Source organism: Fusarium oxysporum, chromosome II (genome assembly GCF_013085055.1).
Source record: "Fusarium oxysporum Fo47 chromosome II, complete sequence".
Taxonomy (NCBI): Eukaryota; Fungi; Ascomycota; class Sordariomycetes; order Hypocreales; family Nectriaceae; genus Fusarium; species Fusarium oxysporum.
Window position 1 is genome coordinate 1,544,835 of NC_072841.1, and position 18,373 is coordinate 1,563,207.

General features: G+C 49.8%; 7 protein-coding genes across 7 annotated transcripts; 6 read left to right on the plus strand and 1 right to left on the minus strand.

Moving 5' to 3' along the window:
• The first annotated feature begins 28 nt into the window (after positions 1-28).
• On the plus strand, positions 29-2,539 carry FOBCDRAFT_214382 (acetyl-CoA:L-glutamate N-acetyltransferase). Its single transcript, XM_031172996.3, has 2 exons — positions 29-585; positions 643-2,539. The coding sequence occupies exons 1-2, from the start codon at positions 352-354 to the stop codon at positions 2,389-2,391; spliced, it is 1,983 nt and encodes a 660-aa protein (XP_031049781.2). The 5' UTR covers positions 29-351; the 3' UTR covers positions 2,392-2,539.
• Positions 2,540-2,906: 367 nt separating this feature from the next.
• Positions 2,907-4,956, plus strand: FOBCDRAFT_214384 (BAR domain-containing family protein). Its single transcript, XM_031172997.3, has 6 exons — positions 2,907-3,180; positions 3,281-3,362; positions 3,422-3,504; positions 3,576-4,176; positions 4,233-4,364; positions 4,429-4,956. The coding sequence occupies exons 1-6, from the start codon at positions 3,137-3,139 to the stop codon at positions 4,462-4,464; spliced, it is 978 nt and encodes a 325-aa protein (XP_031049782.1). The 5' UTR covers positions 2,907-3,136; the 3' UTR covers positions 4,465-4,956.
• A 54-nt stretch (positions 4,957-5,010) lies between these two features.
• Positions 5,011-6,067, plus strand: FOBCDRAFT_256813 (ETC complex I subunit conserved region-domain-containing protein). Its single transcript, XM_054703251.2, has 3 exons — positions 5,011-5,612; positions 5,674-5,778; positions 5,832-6,067. The coding sequence occupies exons 1-3, from the start codon at positions 5,071-5,073 to the stop codon at positions 5,890-5,892; spliced, it is 708 nt and encodes a 235-aa protein (XP_054559226.2). The 5' UTR covers positions 5,011-5,070; the 3' UTR covers positions 5,893-6,067.
• Positions 6,068-6,281: 214 nt separating this feature from the next.
• Positions 6,282-7,490, plus strand: FOBCDRAFT_268882 (uncharacterized protein; the record flags this gene model as incomplete). Its single annotated transcript, XM_059611425.1, has 1 exon — positions 6,282-7,490. One exon carries the CDS (start codon positions 6,282-6,284, stop codon positions 7,488-7,490), a length of 1,209 nt encoding a protein of 402 aa, XP_059466721.1.
• A 36-nt stretch (positions 7,491-7,526) lies between these two features.
• Positions 7,527-9,880, minus strand: FOBCDRAFT_287970 (WD40-repeat-containing domain protein; the record flags this gene model as incomplete). The annotated part of the gene is made up of 8 exons (XM_059611715.1): positions 9,560-9,880; positions 9,473-9,509; positions 9,315-9,391; positions 9,183-9,257; positions 9,001-9,126; positions 8,697-8,858; positions 8,428-8,558; positions 7,527-8,379 (listed from the first exon to the last, which is right to left on the minus strand). Exons 1-8 carry the CDS (start codon positions 9,620-9,622, stop codon positions 7,527-7,529), a joined length of 1,524 nt encoding a protein of 507 aa, XP_059464090.1. The 5' UTR covers positions 9,623-9,880.
• Positions 9,881-13,991: 4,111 nt separating this feature from the next.
• On the plus strand, positions 13,992-16,093 carry FOBCDRAFT_268884 (uncharacterized protein; the record flags this gene model as incomplete). Its single annotated transcript, XM_031173004.2, has 3 exons — positions 13,992-14,019; positions 14,081-14,377; positions 14,442-16,093. 3 exons carry the CDS (start codon positions 13,992-13,994, stop codon positions 16,091-16,093), a joined length of 1,977 nt encoding a protein of 658 aa, XP_031049789.2.
• Positions 16,094-16,625: 532 nt separating this feature from the next.
• FOBCDRAFT_214399 (uncharacterized protein) lies at positions 16,626-18,286 on the plus strand. The gene is made up of 3 exons (XM_031173006.3): positions 16,626-16,855; positions 16,941-17,511; positions 17,565-18,286. Exons 1-3 carry the CDS (start codon positions 16,777-16,779, stop codon positions 17,812-17,814), a joined length of 900 nt encoding a protein of 299 aa, XP_031049791.2. The 5' UTR covers positions 16,626-16,776; the 3' UTR covers positions 17,815-18,286.
• The last annotated feature ends 87 nt before the right edge of the window (positions 18,287-18,373 follow it).

Genomic DNA, 18,373 nt, shown 5'->3' on the forward strand with positions numbered 1-18,373 from the left:
TCGCCCACATGCCGCCGACCAAAAAAAAAGTTGTTACACCTCCACTACCCGGGGATCTGATAACTAAGGTGCCGGTTCCATTCGTCTCGTTGAATTTTGACTCACGAGAAAGCAGAGCATTGTCACTGCTGCTCCCTAGCATCTTTCCCCCATTTAGGGTTCCCTGCCCAGCGATGCTCTGCAGTTAACATTGGACCTTCTCCCCCTACGGCCGCCCATATTATATTAAATTGCAGGTCATTCGGGGGAGGTGTTTGTTTTAAATACGAAGACTCATTCGAAGTTCTTTTATTACCTTATTCTACACCGGCCTGCCAAGAACCAGGCACAAAGTCGTCACTGCCGGACATCATGAGCTGGCCCCGCGTATTGAAGCAGGCACCTCGATGTGGCCACTGTGCACCATCTACGGACTCACGCCTCATAACATCGTCACATAGCATTGCGACCCCAATTCGATCCCGATATCGCGGCTTTGCTTCACAATCCGGCAACAGCATCTCGTTGCCATGTCTCGGCAAAGGTGCCACTCGTCGCATGTCGGCAGCCTCTACAGCACTTGCCAAGAAAAAGGCCATCGACAGAGTATGTCACCTAAAACTTAGTACTTACTTACTGCACGACTTATCTAATTAATACCAGGACTTCATTGTCTCCGTCTTGGAGGTATCGGCAACCAAGCGAGATGCCAAAGGATATCTTCAAAAGTACACCGGCAAGAACCCAAAGTCTCTCACCGATGCACCTCTATTCGTCCAGGGTGATCCGCAGCGGGAAACGGAGCCCCTAGACATGGCGCCTCCGCATGTTGCTATCATGAAGCTTCGTGTTCCACAAGAGATCGATGCCACAACTCTAGCGGGAGTAGCAAATACGCTGTCTCAATTGCGCAAGCTCGGGCTCTTGAGCGTCGTAGTCATTGACTGTGGCATTGATGAATCTCGCATGACTTTCCAAGACCAGGCCTTCCGCCTTTGCGAAGCCATTGACAGCTTCGGAGAACATGGGGCTCGTGTCGTAAAGCATGCGTTTGTGTGCTCGGAACCTGTCGGACAGAAGGGCAGACCACAGACGACTGATATCCGACTTGACGATCCTGCTTTTATCAACCACATTTTGCACCACCGCATGATGCCGGTTATCCCTTCAGTGGTCAGCCGCGATGAGACCCGTCCGCCCCAGCCTGTCGACTCAAATCAAATCGTGCTAGCTCTCACTAGGTACTTTGCAGGCGTGCAGTCCAATACCACTGACACATCTGCTGAGGCCGATGCTGCCCCCCCAAAACCCATTGCTCTCGTGGAGAGAATCATTCTTCTTGATCCACTTGGAGCAACACCAATGACCGGCCGGCCTGGTGCATCCCATCGATTCATTAACTTGGAACAAGAATATGAACCGATTCTTAAGGAGCTCATGGGCCCTGACGGATCCCCCCTAGCAGACGACAAGGACCTCCGCGCCTCGATCACTGCACATGCTGCGAATTTGGCCCTTGCTAAAGATGCTTTGGCGATGCTACCACATACTTCATCTGCTCTCATTACTACACCTGATGCTGCGGCCAATCTTATGAAAACGTCATTTGAGCCCAACGAAGCTACCGGATCCGATTCTTTCTTTGGAATCGGTGGTATAGTAACAACTCGGAGGAAGAAAAATCCACTACTGCACAACCTTCTCACAGACAAGCCCGTCTTCTCGTCGTCCCTCCCGATGGCGCGCGCACCAACGAATTCTGGTAGGGAACCCACCGTGGGGGCATCTGGAGGCTCGACTCTACTTAAAAAGGGTATGCCTCTTCGAGTATTCCCTCACCCTCGGGAGAATCCATGGGTTCCGCCCAAGCCTGGAAGTCCCAGACTCCGGTTGACCGATAAGTGCATCGACCTCCCTCGACTGGTCCATCTCATCGAGGACTCATTTGGCAGAAAACTGGATGTGGATGACTATCTCAATAGAGTCAACGAGAATCTGGCCGGCGTGATCATCGCTGGAGAATACGAAGGAGGGGCCATCCTGACATGGGAGAAGCCCGAAGGCTTGGACGACCATACCGCGTACGAGCAAGGCCGTTACGTTCCATATCTAGATAAATTCGCCGTCCTGAGGAAGAGCCAGGGCAGTGGTGGTTGCGCTGATATTGTTTTCAACGCCATGGTGCGAGGCTGTCTCCCCGATGGTGTATCGTGGAGAAGTAGGAAGGATAATCCGGTGAACAAGTGGTATTTTGAGCGTTCTTTGGGTACCAGTAAGTTGTCTGGGTGCAACTGGACTATGTTCTGGACAACACCCAATTTGGACAACCAAAGTCCTATTTTGCGAGATTATGAATCGGTATGCAGGGGAGTCGAGCCTTCTTGGGCTGACAACAAACACATTTTGGATTGATTGATGAGAGTAAAGAGCTTTCATACGATTCAAAGAGGAAGAGGCGGAACAAGTATTTTGAACGAGCAATGTTTACGGAGTCTAAAAGAACATCAGATCTATAATTTATCCCAGTACAATTATCAATAGATCGATAGATACCCTCTCACTTGGGGTTTCCTGCTTCAGATTTGCTGTGAGTGTTAAAACGCCCTGCAAAAGGGACTCGCAAGAGGACTCGTCATCAAAGCGGCTTATCTTTGTAGGCAGAAAACTATTAGTTCTTGTGGTAGCGGCTGATCTGAGCTACCCTTAAGTTGTGGCTGATGATTAGGGAGTTTTGTATCGGTACCTTGCTGTATCAGAAGAGCTAGGGCCACCTTTCGAGATCTGCACTCGCCTAGACAAGGTATGTGGCGGGCCCGTTTTAAATGGATGCTCTGGGATGCTTGGACTCAACTGTAAGGAGGGGACCCAGCCTGTGAGGTGGTGAGCCTGTAAGCCCCTCGAGCCCCTGGAAAAGGGAAAAACTCAAGGCTCCAGTCAGCTACAGTACCTGGGCTGCTGTTGTGGGGTTTTCTCTTGTGACAGCGTTCCCATATCTCTAATCATCCATACCTACCTGACCTTTACCTTTACCTTACCTACTTCTGCCTCAATCCGCGCTGACGCAACATAACATCCCCCTTTCACTTCTCCAAGTCTCCAATCGACCTCGCATCAAACAACCGATCGAATACTCAATTATCCCGGACAAACCGACACAATGGATTTCGGAAACTTTGGAACCAACCTTGGCAAGAACCTGTCGTATGTGCTCCCCTGGAATTAACAAGATAGCACAGTTGCGCAATCTTGTTCCTCCAAGTGCTGGCCGTGATCGAACCTCAGGCTCACCATGTTCAAATAGCAACCTTGGGGCTTCTATCACCCCCTTTGCGTCGCGCACCTTCCAGTACACCAAGGAGCAGTTCGGTCAAACTGAGGACAAGGTGGGTTGAGCCGTTTTGCACTCTATCGCGCCGCTGGTATTCTTACATGTGGCCTACAGACCCAACTCCCTCCTGACTACATCGATCTCGAGAAGCGCGTCGATGCCCTCAAGCAAGCCCACCAGAAGATGCTTGCTGTGACGTAAGTCCACTGGATATCTGTCTGCGCCATCACATGCTAGGGGTGTTGGTGATCTAACATGCTTTTTATAGCTCTCAGTACTCTAACGAGGCCTACGACTACCCCCCTAACATCAAGGAGACTTTCCAGGACCTTGGTCGCACCGTCAGCGAAAAGGTCAGCCTCCTCTCGTCTGCTACCTCTCCCGCCGAAGCTCAGGCTGCCCTCGTCGCTCCTCCTGCCGCCAAGCCTCAGCCTAAGACATTCAGCCATGCTGTCGCTCGCGCCAGTCTGGCTAGCAGCCAGCTCCTCCACCAGCACCACACCGGTGCCGGAGAGGACCCCCTCGCAACCGCCCTGGAGAAGTATGCGCTTGCCAGCGAGCGTGTTGGTGAGGCTCGTCTTGCCCAGGATGCCCAGATCCAGAGCCGTTTCCTCGCCGGTTGGAACACTACCCTCAACACCAACTTGACTTTCGCTACCCGCGCCCGCAAGAACGTTGAGAACTCTCGCCTCTCCCTGGATGCCGTCAAAGCTCACGCCAAGGGTACCACTTTCAAGCTGGGCGGCCATGCACATGGCGACCAGCCCCATGAGGAGCAAGAGCTGAGCCCTGAGGCCCAGGAGGAAATCGAGAAGGCTGAGGACGAGTTTGTCACTCAGACCGAGGAGGCCGTTGGTGTCATGAAGAATGTGAGTTTACACCCGAAACAGTCGAGCATCAAGTATGACCGTATTGACCAAACTAGGTTCTTGACACACCTGAGCCCCTGCGCAACCTTGCCGAACTTGTCTCCGCTCAGATTGAGTACCACAAGAAGGCATACGAGATTCTCACCGAGCTCGCCCCCGTTATCGAGGGCCTCCAGTCTGAGCAAGAAGTGCGTCGTGCCTCTGGGTTTTGAGCATAGACACGTAGAAAAGGGCTGACATGTTGTGCTATAGGCCGCTTACCGAAAGAGCCGCGAGGAGTCTTCTTAAGTTAGTGACAAAGGGATGTGTGATTTAATTATGCGTCGCTCAGACACGCGGCATGCAAACGCCGAGTCGGACTTTACGTCCATGATATGAGCGAACGCAACGCGTGCTGTGTTTCTTTTTCAGTTTTCTTACGTCAAGATCCAAGTCATATGTCTGGAAGGTATAAGATATTGTCTTGATTCAGGTATTGAGATATCAACCAACTCAAGATTTGAGGGCTTCTTTTTTCTCTTTATACTTGCAACGGACTTTATGAGTCTATTGCTAGCTCTAAGATGTAGAGACCTGGTGATGTGGTGTGAATGGATTCAACGATATTAGACCTGCATGATCTCGATCAATAGTTGACATGCAACACTGCGACATATTGTCAATGCAAAATCTTGAGTTTTCCCTGGCCGTGGTGAATATCTTTAACTACAACTACATAAGGTACCTATCATCTGGCATTGACTCGTCATGACGATGTTGAAGAGTCACGTGAGCACACACGTGCATTCTGGATCGTCAATGCTGGGGGCTAGAGTCCAATGAGGTCAATTCAATTTCCTCTGACCATCCCGTCAACTAAGTCACGACGAAGCAATTGCAATTGACCTCGCCAGGATGAGGCCAACAGCTCGTGTGTTTGCACGCTACCTAGAGGCCGGCACTCCCACCGGTCTCACTGGTCTCTGGACTCATGCCACGCCACGATCGACCCTCCTCTACCTGTACGGCACAACCCTCAGCAAGCTCCAGAGCATCCCCGAGACCTCCATGTACCGTCAATCCGTTGAGGCTATCACCAAGCACCGCATGTCCCTCGTCGAGCAGATGATTCCTCCAGGTTACAACGAGTGGGCGGTTCGCGCCAAGGAGCTCGTCAGCAAGAACTCCTCTCAGTTCCGAGTGGCCAGCGGCCGCGTTGACGGCAGCGAGGCTCACACTGTTAAGCTCGGCGACAAGATCTTTGTGGTGGGCCGAAAGCACGAGGCGGGCGATATCCGAGTCGAGGAGTGGAATGGCGAAGAGGATGAAGGTCCTGAGTACGAGGGAATTCGAACACAAAAGGAGCGAGAGGACCAGGTTACTTGGGCAGAGCGCAAGCCTCTTGAGGATCATGAGAAGATTGAGTGGGAGGATGAGCCTCAGATGACTGCCGACCAGTACGTTATTTCTGGACATTCATAACCGGAACTCGGACAGGCACGCTAATTCGCACGACAGGGTCCACGAGCTCGAGCAGAAGATCGGAGCTGGCCTTATCGAGGAAGTTATTCAAGTCGCCGAGGGCGAGCTTAAGCTAGTTGAGACCATGGAGAAGTCCAAGGTGTAAGTTGCGACGATTATATCAACAGTCTGGAATTCTTACTAATAGCTTATAGCTGGGAGGATCTCGAGGAGAAGCCCGCCCCTGGTCAGTGGACTTACTTTGACCGAATCTAAACAGAGCCAGCAGCAGAAGATGAAGCAATTGTAAAAGTAGAGGGGATTTATGTACATAGGATGATTATGCTGAGCTTTGTGATTGGGTCAATAGAAATGAACCTAAGAGCTTTACTGATGAACTGGGATGTGAAGTCATGGTATCAACATCTAACGGCATTTTAACGTGCTTCGCCTTCACTAAGCTGAGGTGCATTCAGTTTTCTTCCTGCTTGTTCATCGCGTCAGGTTAGGTATGAAGACAGTTGCAGCCGAAGTGTTTGTCTTTCTACAATTCGAAGTAACGATATAAGCTACATCAGTGGGGCCCTGGGCCTTACCTACTAAGACTTTCAAGACTTCACATCGACCAGCATCAACCTCAGCATCACTCAAAATTCCACCGCAAAATGGACTCCTTACTCGATCCGCCATCATTCTCGCAGCAAATAAGATCAAATAAACGCAAGCGGCCAGAAACAACAGATGACGATTTTCCAAGCTCACTGCCCCAAAGCACCACCAACCCTCTCAGCCATTCTCCTGGTGTAGTTGCCCAGTTCGCTATCGCTGGCCTCTCAGAAACGGAAGAGAACCCTTCACGACGCATACGCGACTTTCCGCATCGCGGCATCTCATCGAATGAAGCCTTTTCTATTGAAGCCGAGAGTGATGAAGATCCGGAGACAGAAGGAGACGAAGCAGCGCGCCCAAAGTCTAAGAAATCCACAAGTCGTAAACGGGGCGGCCATTTTGATGTTCTCTTGCAGTCTATTCACTACTTTCTTGATCGAGGAGAGATAGCTAAGGCATCTCGCGCGTATGGCCTTATTCTACAGTTGCGTCCGTCTGGTCTCCCTATCGATATTCGGCATCATGATCTCTGGGCCATTGGCGCAGAAATTCTTATGCGTGAGGGTGAAGAGACTTTACAACAAGATGAAAGCTCACATGAGAACCAACCAAAATCTACCAAGAGATGGGGCCGGGCTGCCAATATGAACAAGGTCAAGGCCTATTTCGATACCCTGATCCAGCAGCATCCCTATGACTACAAGACCCCAAAGGTCGTCTCAGCCTTGGACTTCTGGATTGCTCTGTTTAGCTGTGAAATCTACAATACGCATACCGAACATATACTGGCCCTAGATCGGCTGGAGAGCGAGATTGATGAAGATCCTCGCCGAGAGTCTTTCGACAATGATGAAAGCGTCGCAAGTGACGAAACAGACAGCGTTGAAACGGGGAGGCTTCACAAGAAGTACGAGCTGCGAGTCCAGGCATTATCCATCATGAAGGATATCACGAAGAGGATGGATGTACTGATGCAGGATATGCCTTACTCAAGGAATCAACATTATCTTCGATTACGAGCCATGGCCTCTTTTTACATTGCAGATCTGATCCTTCCCATCAGCCCAGTCTCGCAGTTTCAGGCTGAAGAAGGGCAGAAAGCAAGACTAATGGAACAAGAGAGTGCCCGAAACCATCTGGAGAGAATAATCACATATGGAGGCGAGTTAGACAAAGCTGCATGGAATGCTTTGAACCCTTCAGGTGATGTCGAGGAAGATACTTCTATTCAACTATACTCAAGTCTACCGATTAGGGGTCTCTAGTCTTGTTGATGATCAACGCATCCTTCGGCCGTCATACTAACTCGTGCCGTTTTGGATAGGGGCAGATGGGGGAGCGGACGGAGGGGCAGAGGCAGAGGCAGAGGCAGATGCTCTTGATGTTGACCCTTTGTTAGCCCAGCGCTGGAGGATCAATGCCTGATTTGAGCTTCCCACCACGACACACCACTCTCCTCCGGGACTCCAAGCTGCCTGTCGACCCACAAAATTGGCAGATGAAGACTCCGTCTTATGTGCCTTCAATGGCTCATGAGGATCCTCTTGACTGTACCTCGACGCCCAGGTCTCTAGGGTCTCTGCGTTATAGTCACCAATCTCTTCACTCAGCCTGATTGCGTCTGCTCGGAAGGCGCTCGGAATGTCCTTGTCGGCCCCTGCGTTCCGGCCTTTATTAGAGTCCGTCTTGGGGGGTCGACCCTTCACAAGCCTCATCCAACTTGGATGGGGGACTGGTTTACTCCTGTCCCTGTTTGGGTCCTTGAGCATTTCCATGAACTCTCGGTACGCTAACAAACGTTCAAAATCCCAAAAGAAAACGTTTCCACCTGCATTGCAAAATGCTAAAACTGGATGCTGGTCCGGCACAAAATGTAACTTAAAACGCATGAAGAACTGCGGGCCACAGTTGGGGGTATGGAACTGGAGTAGCATGGTATACTGAGAAGGGCACTGAGGAGACATCGTTGGAACAAACGCTGAACGTGTGAGACGGCTCGCCTCATCGTAATTGGTTGGAACAGTGGTCTGAGCTGTCGGTGCCATGCTCTGGGGAGGGGGAGGGTTTGCAGAAGAGAAACCCTCTATTCTCCAAAGCGAGATAACATTGTCATGACATGCCCTAGATAGGATATAGTCACCGTAGAAGGCCACGCTATACCGTGTTAGCATCCAGACCATCAGATATGAGCACAGAGCCTACCAATCAATGATACCACTGTGGACTGCTGAGGTCGAAAAGTGAGGGTAATGGACACGGACAGGGGTTGTGATGGCCTCAGTGGGAAGATCTGGGAGCGTCCACTTTGATGAATTAGAAAAGTCCGCCAGAAGCTTGTTGAAACATAGTTACCAGGTTGATAATCTGGTCATGTCCAGCGGACAGAATGTACCGGCCAGTGTCATGGAAAGCCTATCAGCAATTGTCAGCATTCAGGAGGAAGTCGATGTCGAAATTAGTGAAAACCTCACCAAGCTCAGAAGATCCCATGAATGGCCTTCACCAGCGAGTATAACCAAGCAGGGCCGGTTTGCGTGAACTGGGTCAAGACTCCAGACACGAATACTCGTGTCACCAGAAGCGGAGGCGATAATAGACGGGTCTGCAGGCGAAGTTGCTAGATCATTGACATCCTGCTTCAAATGAGTTTCTGTGTCAAGGCGTGACAAATTGGAGCTGATGAACTAACACCTCCATGGCCGGTCAGGCACTAGAATCAAGCAAGAAAGAGTCAGCGACTGCCATTGCACAGCATTTCCTTGGAATAGAGGATACCCTGTATAGTTTCCCGTTCACAACATCATAGATCTTGACTTTGGCATCGACTCCACCAATGCATAGGTAGGGGGCGCCTGTTACGGGATCTTTTGTCCAAGTACAACAGCATGCGGAAGCCTCTTCCTAGACAATGTTATCAAACCGCAATGGGCAGGTAGAGCACATTTAGCAATACCTACATCATCATCTCTGATCACCGAGAGGACTTCGCATGGGTTGTTGTCAGCTGTTTGAGATAGGGTGCAGATAACCACCTGGGCACGTGTGAGAACTCATTCCGTCAGAGTTGAACAGGCTGAGGGGCGACTTACATGCTTTTTGCTGATAGCCGCAAAGACAGGTTGTGCATCAAGCGGCTGGTAGGGACAGAACTTGACATCGAAGAACTCTATGTTTCAGAAAAGATAGTTCTCGCGTTAGAAAAGACAATGCATTGACTATTGAGTGGAATGAATAAAAGGGGTTATACCAGCAACGTTGTCATTCTCGAGAAACTCTGTATCGTTCTATTGCATTTGTCAGTTTCAAAGACTCTATGGGGCTTGTTGATGATTACTTCTAGCGAGAACGAGGAACGAAGCTTGGGTAGCTCAAACGCATTCTCATCGGTGATAGCCATACTGGCTGGCTAATCAATAGTAACCGTTGAAGATTATGTTTTGGCGACGAATCTTAGATACGGCCTCACAATGTTGCACACAGGGTGGGATGAGAATTGCGGCGAGATGACGAGAAGTGTTTTCTCCTTTTGGGTGCGTAGACAAGAATTGCTTGCTTGCCTGATGTTGTCTCCTCGAAGGCTTTAGTCTGGGATGCGAGGTTGAGAGGTTGACAACTAAGTAAACGCCGTTAACGAGAACTCAGGAGCAGCGCCGTGAGACAAGCAGAAAAGAAACAAAATCTTTGGAGTCTGATTCGAATATCAGAATTAATAATATAGTTAAAAAGCCACCATTTATCTTGCTTCGCTGTTCACGTCAAAAATCCAGGATCAAGAAAAAGAATCATTAACGCGGTGCGCGTCGAGTTGAATGATGCTACGTTAGTTGATGTTGTCGAAAGAAAGAGCGGCGACTAAGGTAACTTAGTAGGAAGAGTGGATCTGAGTGCTAAGCAAGCGCAGGCTCTGGTTGGTTGAATCAACGAGCGGGAGCTTTCATTGGCGAAGCAATCCATTCTTCTTCCCACCTCAGGCTCCTTCTCATCCATACTTCACCAAATCTCAACAAGCAGATACTCTACCATCAGACAGTCTGAAATTTGATTCTATCGAAATAGGCTGAGGAGTGAAACATCAGACTACGGTACGCAGACCAATGACGGGTACCTTACGTACGCCTCAACGGCCACCAACTTGCTTTAGGTTTAGGTTAGTTCGAATTATCAATGTCAAGAGATGGATCGTGATGGCCATGGAGCATTTCCTCCCGGTTACAGAATACTGTGCTCTTTCAAAACGTCTTCTTGCACTACATACCTATCACCAATCATTCCTCTTATTCCATGTCGTTCACATCTTAGATCCAGTCTCCATGGCAGAACCTGCAGCACCGCAGAATCATTCTCAAAGTCAGTTGCGCAATTGCTACCTGAGGAACACCAGCTTCCAAGTCCAAGAGCTTTGTGGCTTTGCATATCAAAGACAAAAGTAGAGCATCTACCCTCTTGGTGCCTCGTATGAGTCTTGATATGCACCATAGAAACGAATGTCGTGAGCTGGGACATCTTGTTACCCATACACCTCGAAATGGCGGAGCTGTGAGATGTACAGAATCTCACCTCCCTCATCACCACCTCGCACAGCCGAGTGCCTGATCTCATCGTATCCGATCCTAACGTGGTGTTTTGAGGGAACTCACTGTCATTCTGACGCACAGTCACTCATTACACCCGCATCGTCGTGTCTCTGCCTCGTATCCGTCTCGCAATCCTGTGTGTAGCATTGATGCATGATCCCATGACCATGAGTAAATCTAGAAGCTGTACGCTTCATCTGAAGGCTTTCCATTGTCAATGACGCTCATGCTAACTGCCAGTTTCGATATCCAATTCAGGTTGCTATGCGGAGCCATCTCAGCAAACACACTTTCAGCCTGCATTCTCGTGACTACTGGCTACATTTTCAGGGCCAGAGTAGTATTGATGCACAAAGAATGGATGGCTACCAATCAAGCCTCCGTCACGCTAGCCTCACTATCGAGGTCCTAGTTGTCGATCATAAATGTCAGGCAGGGACTTGCAACTGAGCACACCAAGCCACCCACCATGGCAGCACGGGCGTTGACGTGCTAGGGTGTTCAGGGGTCCTCGCAACGACTTCCCGATAAATTTCGTCTAACTTCTAGTGAGGGACACAAGGACCGTCTTGCAGTATCAGACGGTGCTCCATCAAGAGATGGGCTGGGCCGGGATTGAAGTCATCCGTCCACTGGTCCCTTGTGGCTTGAGCAAGGGCGAAATGACCTAACCACCCGTTGTCGGTTATCCAAAGGGTTGTGCGACGGGAAAGGCGCCGTCAACCGACGACCTCCAGATCCCGCGCTTGAAGAATGGGCTTCGGCCCCTAGACTACAGTAGCACCAAGACCGGGTCTGAGTTACACTCCGTCAGAACAAGGGTCTTTCGATGGGCACGCCCTCAAAGATACCTGCTTGGGAGCAGAGCATTATCGAGGTGGCCACAAAAGCAACAACGGCTGCTCCCTCCGTAGTGATAACGCTGTTGCGTGAAGTTTCGAGGGATACGGCATGCTGAGACGGATGGGGGCATGGCATATTGTGGCACAACAGACAAAACGAAGTATCTGGTCATGCAAAAGTGTGACGATTAGTATTCATTGAGAGATAGGTAGAGATAGGGCGTTCCTTGTTCTATGTCGTGGACTACCTATTATAGATGAGGCAACAAAGAATTATGTCAAGAGAGGTATATGTTGGTTCGGGTACAATAGTCCTGTATTATCTGTAGAAGTTATTCCTCATCTTGAAACACTGAATTGTATGTTATGTGCAGTAGCTGATGTATCCCTGAGTGATAATTGAGGAAAGTATCGGAGAAAACAAAGCCAATTCCTCGATTGATAGTACAAAAAGCTCGATCCTTGTTTAAGCTCTGTTGTTTCGACATCGGAGCGGCGATTAATTGTGGTCCCCCTCTTTCAGCGATTGACAACTATTCCTCTTCCGTAGATGGCCGTTAATCTTACTCGTCACTCTATTCAACGTCATTCCTCGTTCCCTTCCCCGCCATCAAAAAGAAAGCCACAGTAAAGAGAGAATATGTACCGAGTGCAGACAAACCCATCAAAAGTTTGCACGGACCTTCGAGTCATGCGAACAAAGAGGACTGCAAGCCATTTCCTTTCAGCTTTCCAAGGGTTGGTGGGCTTGGTTGGTTGTCCCAATTGTTTTCTCCATTCATTGAGTTACCGAACCGGATAAACCTGCATCAGAGAGACTCTTGTTGTCTCTATTCTCGAAACTCGGCCATTGAGTGTCAAGGATGGCGTTGAGCTTCTTTGCTTTTTCCAAGACCAAGACATACGTAACCCAGTAGAGCATCGTGGCCACCCTCCGGAACTGCAGCCTCATTTCGAGTCTCCCTAGTCGAGGTACAGGACGGTACTGTACCTACATACAAACGGTAAATCCGCCGCCCGTCAACGGTGCATCCGACGAACTTCGGGGTTTCTTTACCATCGCTGCAAGTGGCATTTCGTGTCCCTCCTAGCCTTGAGCTTTTGTGTGATGGGGTTGGAATATACCTTGTAAAGAACCTTGTCTCAGGTGCATAAGCCTCCGTGACGAGGTACTTGAGGATGACGATCTTTTTTCGACAACAACATTGTCTCTCGAGTATATCGTTGACGATATCATTTGGGGTCCAGGGAGTTCAGGAACAGCTCAAAGCCAAGTCAAAAGACCAGGACTGGACTCAAACAATAGTCGAGCACTAAACTAACAAATCTTTCAGCTGTGACGTCGAGTGTGGACAACCTCTACTTGTTAAACAGCAAACATTCATCGCAAACCAACCAACCAACCTTGACTCGTCAAGCCCCCAGTTAAGCCCAGAGGAGAATCTCATTTTTCATTTTTCATTTTTCACTCCCTGTTTTTGTCGAGCCTCACATACAGATACAGAAACAACACTGTTGAGTTCCCCATTCCCGGATGCGCGTTGCTCCGGGGCCATGTCCCTAGACTGGATTCGTGCACAACCCTGGTTCACAGTTGACAGCCATCTCTTGGTCTTTTTTCATATATCTCTGGGCTGCCCGCACTTGTTCATCTCAGCAGCAACTCAGTTTATTCTCATTCTTCATTCTCCTCAGTGCTCTTAGGCACCATAGAGAGAAATCTATAACTGCTAGGTATCTCAGTGCCCAAGCATCTCTTTACTTGACCAAAGTACTCTCCAACTTTGTCCATCATCGTCAACCTCAGTTTCTCCCTCAGAGATTCGTGATCTGTATCACCAGATCAACAATTGCCTCATCTTGAACAACTCCCAAACATTGTACTTCTATTCTAGTCCCTATCTAGTCCCTAAAACCCATATCTGTCAGGGCCTCGGACTTGATTACCGCGTCCGTGCCCTGTCATCCAAGATATCTTCCACTACCCGCCTCTAGATTACAAAGTCTCACACCTACTATCGACTAGATCCACTCTGGCAGTTGACGCCAAAAGACACTATCTCAAGTTAGCGAGTTAGACCTATCGATGGTGGGAGACCTTCAACCCACTTACATCACTTCTTCTGTTCCTCGACTTTGATTTATACGCTGTCGAGTCCCTTCGTGCACTCGCTTAAACTCTGATCTCGAACGATCATCCAATATTCGCCTCTCCAGTGACTATCGATTGGTATTAGCCAACGTTCACTGGACACGCCCTGCCTGCATACCGCTATCTCTCGCTTTCAACTAGAACTCTACTATCAGGCCAATTCGTTGCGGAGCTCGCTGCTCTTGCACCGTCATCTCCATGGAGCATACTTTCTTGACTATACATAGTGAGTTATCTCTGTCCCAGTCTCTTCTCTCCCAAACCTTCACTAACACGTTTTCACCCAGATTTACATCCGGACGCTAATATCCTTTACGCGTCTGATTCCATCTTTGAAATTCTTGGATACTCTCCACAGGACGTCATCAATAAGTCGGCTTTCGAATTCTTTCATCCGGATGAAATTCCATATGCGCGATCCGTCCATAGTCGCGGTGTCTTGCTGGACAAGGCTGCCGTCCTGCACTATGCACGTCTTCGCTCTCGTGATGGTCGTTGGGTAAGCAGTGAATGCTGCTTCTCAATCGTCCACGATATTCTTTTTGCTTGTATAAGTATCTACCGGCGTGATGCCAAGAGTGAGAGTATGTTCACCGCAGTTACCTTGCCCCCTTGATATACCCTTTTGCATAGATTAATATAATGTAGGACGTGCTCTGGACGCACCACAAGTCCGGCGTCTCTTCTCACGCTCCCCTCGAGACCCACGATATCACATGTTGCAACATCTGTCCCCCAAGTTCAGGTTGCCACCTGTAGAGCGTGAACCCCGAGCTGCTCTTATCCTTAATCGGTTTACTAGAACATTGACTATTATGTTTGCAACCGATGCTGTCGCCTCCATCCTCGGGGTTCCTGCCGACCAAGTCCAGCATAAAAGCTTCTACGAATGCATTCGAGAGACCTGCTTGGATGATGCACTCAAGTGCATTGAGAGTGCAAAAGCCAATGATTCCATTGCTTACTTGCGATTCTGGTCCCGAGATCCACGACGACCCGAAGACTTCGAGGAAGAAGAGAGCAATGTTGATGAAGAGTCGACAATTGATGGAGTTAATGGACGAAATGAAAGCGAGGGGCCTCGTCACCTTAGAAACGGCACCACCAACAGCCCGTACCCAGACCAGAATGGATCTGGAAGCGGCTTGATGGCTCCAAACCAGCAACGACGTGCCGAGAGCCGCCGCTCCAGCGATTCTGAGGGAGGTGGTGTTAAGCTGGATGGTGCCATGGATCTCGATTCGAACTCCAACGCCCACCGGGGCTCAGCAGGTCCCTCCATCAAGGTAGAACCCGATGTGGACATGCAGGATGGCATTACTTCCAACGAAATATCAGGTGAATCCCGCACTACGAGCTCCAATGCTCTGGGCTCTAGCTCACGAGCTACTCGTTATCAGACTCCTCTCACACCACAGTCGCCGCCACCACCTGAAGACAACGCACCCCAAGTACCCAGATCGCGCAGCCGCCCAGCACGACAGTTGGCACCTTCTGTCGAGTTGGAAGCGGTCGTCTCATGTACCTCTGACGGTCTTGTCGTCATCCTCCGCCGAGCAAGACCTCAGATTCCCAGTGTTGAGCCTCCCCAAATTCCTTCTACCTTCGACCACGGTGTTTTCGCTGCTCCTTGGGCGCAACAACCTGTGTATCCCCAGTATCCTCACGAGGCTGTTCACAATTTCCAAGCTCCATATGCCCCACACCATATGCCATTGCGAAGCGGTATCCAAGCTGCCGGTGGGCCGCCTATGGATCAGCTCATGCAATCCATTAGAGATGTTGCTGTATTTGCTTGGGCCCTTGTGGGTATCAACGGAAACATAGCATCTCATGGTCATGGCCAGCCGTCAGGAGAGGCTCAACCTCCCGACGGTCTTCCCATATGGGACCCTGAAGCGGGAGACGCCTCATACGAAGGGCCTTACAACCAGGCTGCTCAGCGATGGGCTCAAGAGGCCCAACGACAGCAGCCATCGCTGCACCAGCAGGACTCGGTGTCAACTGAGTTTTCGATGGAGGGAACAGCAGACTACAGTACGGCTGGTCTGGGATATCAGAACCATGCAACCAATGGCCATGGTAATCCATGGTATTCACAACCATCAGCTCATCAGCGCAACCAAGAAGCATTTGCCCAGAACAGCCGTCAACACCACCAGGATCCTTCCAACATGGCGGCTTCTTCAGTGAACCAACATCCAAGCCAGTGGAGCGATGGACAGCATTGGCTTGGAAACCCTCAAGTTCCCACCACGTCAGCCGAGGATCACCATAATCCTACAAACGGATGGCATTAAGTGCCGTTCGAGGCAGGACCTATTCGAAAGTATTCTGGAGACGTATATCATTGATCATGAAATATTGAACAAAGGCAATGAGAGGGGAAGGGGTTGAATGGTGTGTTTGTTAATGAGCTTTGACTTTGCCTGTAACTCAAAGAGCTCAGTGGCTGTAGGCTTGTTTCTGTTCGGTCTCAACCTTGAAGAAGCTCTGAGTCGCACTGATGTTGTAGTAAGGAGAAATGACATGGCGTAGCTGGAATCGTCAGACAATATGAATTAGGAAAAACCTGGAAGGTGGTTAATATATTTTGATTTCCCTTGCTCCTCAAATAAATGATTCCATTTCTAGAATAGTAAATGCGTGTTTGAATCAGAATTATCTGTCATTCAAGGGATCCAATTGAAATGGCTCCGCCCTTGAGAGGCCCCCCTGCCCGTACCTGAACTGGACGGCGCTGTGATTGGCTGCAGTGAAAGGGAAGCTTGGGCCACCTCTCATCAAGGGGTCGTTTCTGGAGAGGCGACCGTGGAAGTTTCGCCGTTATTACCTAGAGATACGTACGTCAGCTTCACATTCACACTTTTGAAACCACGACTTCTCTGTGACGCCGGAAAGATAGCCACGGTACTATCGCCATCAGCGCGCATTGCATAATTGATTGTTCAAATCGAGCGAAACTCTACATCAAGCTTATATCATGTCAGCTTCCAGCGCTCGAGGGCACTATGCCAACCCACCTTTGGAGGATGAGGACGACTTGATCGACCCTGATGATGGTAAGAGATCGCCCACCGGATCCTTATTGTTGCCGGAACATACAAAGCTCTATTTTACACTCCGTGGAAACTGACTTATATCCAGCCGATCTCAACGACTTCGACGACCCTCTTGCGACCAACAACGCCCGTCAGCCCTTGACAGGCAACATTGGCTCCAGCTCATCGTCGCGACCGTTGGACGAAGGTTATCTGACCTCGCGAATCCCCGGAGAAGACCGAAGAGCTCCTCAAAATACAATTGACGAGTCCGTATGGGATACACTGCGGCGCGACCTGCTCGCTGTCTGGGCAAAGCTCAGAGAAGTGCTCTACCCGCGCTATCTTCTGGGGGGTACTATGTTTGATAACGAGGGAGGTCTGCGCGGCGCTTACTCCAGCATCCGCGGCGCAGGTCTTTCAGGGACAAGGGAAGAACTCACTGGACTGGCGAGCCGTATGGTAGATGCTGAGGCTCTGCTCCAGAGCAACATGACTCCTGGTCTTCGCGACTGGGATCTCTGGGGTCCTCTGATCTTCTGTCTACTTCTAAGTGTTCTCCTGAGCATCACCGCTCGATCTGAACAGCGCGATGCTGTATTCAGTGGCGTCTTTGCCATGATTTGGCTCGGTGAGGCTGTCGTGACGCTACAGATCAAACTGTTGGGTGGTAACATGTATGTTTCGCTATCTGGGTTTGCTCATATGACATTCGCTAACTTGCTCAAAGCTCCTTCGCCCAGAGCGTCTGCATCATCGGATATACGCTTTTCCCTCTGGTTCTTGCTGCTATGATGTCTGCTTTGGGTCTCCACTGGATCGCTCGCATCCCCATCTATATCGTCCTTATCAGCTGGTCTCTGGCTGCTGGTGTCAGCATTTTAGGTGGCAGCGGAGTTGTCAAGAACCGAGTAGCCATTGCAGTGTACCCTCTGCTTGTCTTCTATCTCGGTCTTGGCTGTCTGTGCTTTATCAGCTAGGCCCGGGCTCGTTACCAGGAAACGCGATTCGCTATTCGGTTGCTGCGATTTGAAAAGACGGAGTGGTTAAAAGGGTTGATTTAGACTGATGTATTCTTACTTGAAACGAACCGGAACCTGACTAGAACTGCGGTGTTGAGTGTTTCGGTGATGGGGTGGTGTTATGGACTGATTTCTAGGGTTCTTGAACTGTTCTTTGCAAATATGTGTCACTTTTATCATGATATGCTTTGTCGAATATGGCAGTTTGTTTGTTTTCCTAAGACGGAACAGATCCTGGCGCGATTAACGTGGAGATACGGTACCGAGCCATTGGGTCCTATCTTATCCTATCCTATCCTAGATTCAGAGATCTCTGGGCATATGAAAGGCTGATAACATGAGATGGCTACGCATTCACGAATTACGCTATGGATAGTTCATGAACTTGCATTTGTCGTGTGACAATTGAACCTAGAGCAAGGCTACAATCCCTGCTCCCGGAGCAGATGCACTAGGTCCGTACGTTAGGTATGAACTGGCGGGCTTTGATCCATTTAAAGATCGGTGAAGGTGGTCG

Excerpts from the sequence above, each read along its gene's own strand:
- FOBCDRAFT_214382 (XM_031172996.3), top strand. The coding sequence starts at position 352 with ATGAGCTGGCCCCGCGTATTGAAGCAGGCACCTCGATGTGGCCACTGT. Across the intron at positions 586-642 it reads AGAAAAAGGCCATCGACAGA|GACTTCATTGTCTCCGTCTT; the intron begins GTATGTCACCTA and ends AATTAATACCAG.
- FOBCDRAFT_214384 (XM_031172997.3), top strand. The coding sequence starts at position 3,137 with ATGGATTTCGGAAACTTTGGAACCAACCTTGGCAAGAACCTGTC. Across the intron at positions 3,181-3,280 it reads AACCTTGGCAAGAACCTGTC|CAACCTTGGGGCTTCTATCA; the intron begins GTATGTGCTCCC and ends ATGTTCAAATAG. Across the intron at positions 3,363-3,421 it reads TCGGTCAAACTGAGGACAAG|ACCCAACTCCCTCCTGACTA; the intron begins GTGGGTTGAGCC and ends TGTGGCCTACAG.
- FOBCDRAFT_256813 (XM_054703251.2), top strand. The coding sequence starts at position 5,071 with ATGAGGCCAACAGCTCGTGTGTTTGCACGCTACCTAGAGGCCGGCACT. Across the intron at positions 5,613-5,673 it reads CCTCAGATGACTGCCGACCA|GGTCCACGAGCTCGAGCAGA; the intron begins GTACGTTATTTC and ends TTCGCACGACAG. Across the intron at positions 5,779-5,831 it reads ACCATGGAGAAGTCCAAGGT|CTGGGAGGATCTCGAGGAGA; the intron begins GTAAGTTGCGAC and ends AATAGCTTATAG.
- FOBCDRAFT_214399 (XM_031173006.3), top strand. The coding sequence starts at position 16,777 with ATGTCAGCTTCCAGCGCTCGAGGGCACTATGCCAACCCACCTTTGGAG. Across the intron at positions 16,856-16,940 it reads CTTGATCGACCCTGATGATG|CCGATCTCAACGACTTCGAC; the intron begins GTAAGAGATCGC and ends ACTTATATCCAG. Across the intron at positions 17,512-17,564 it reads AAACTGTTGGGTGGTAACAT|CTCCTTCGCCCAGAGCGTCT; the intron begins GTATGTTTCGCT and ends ACTTGCTCAAAG.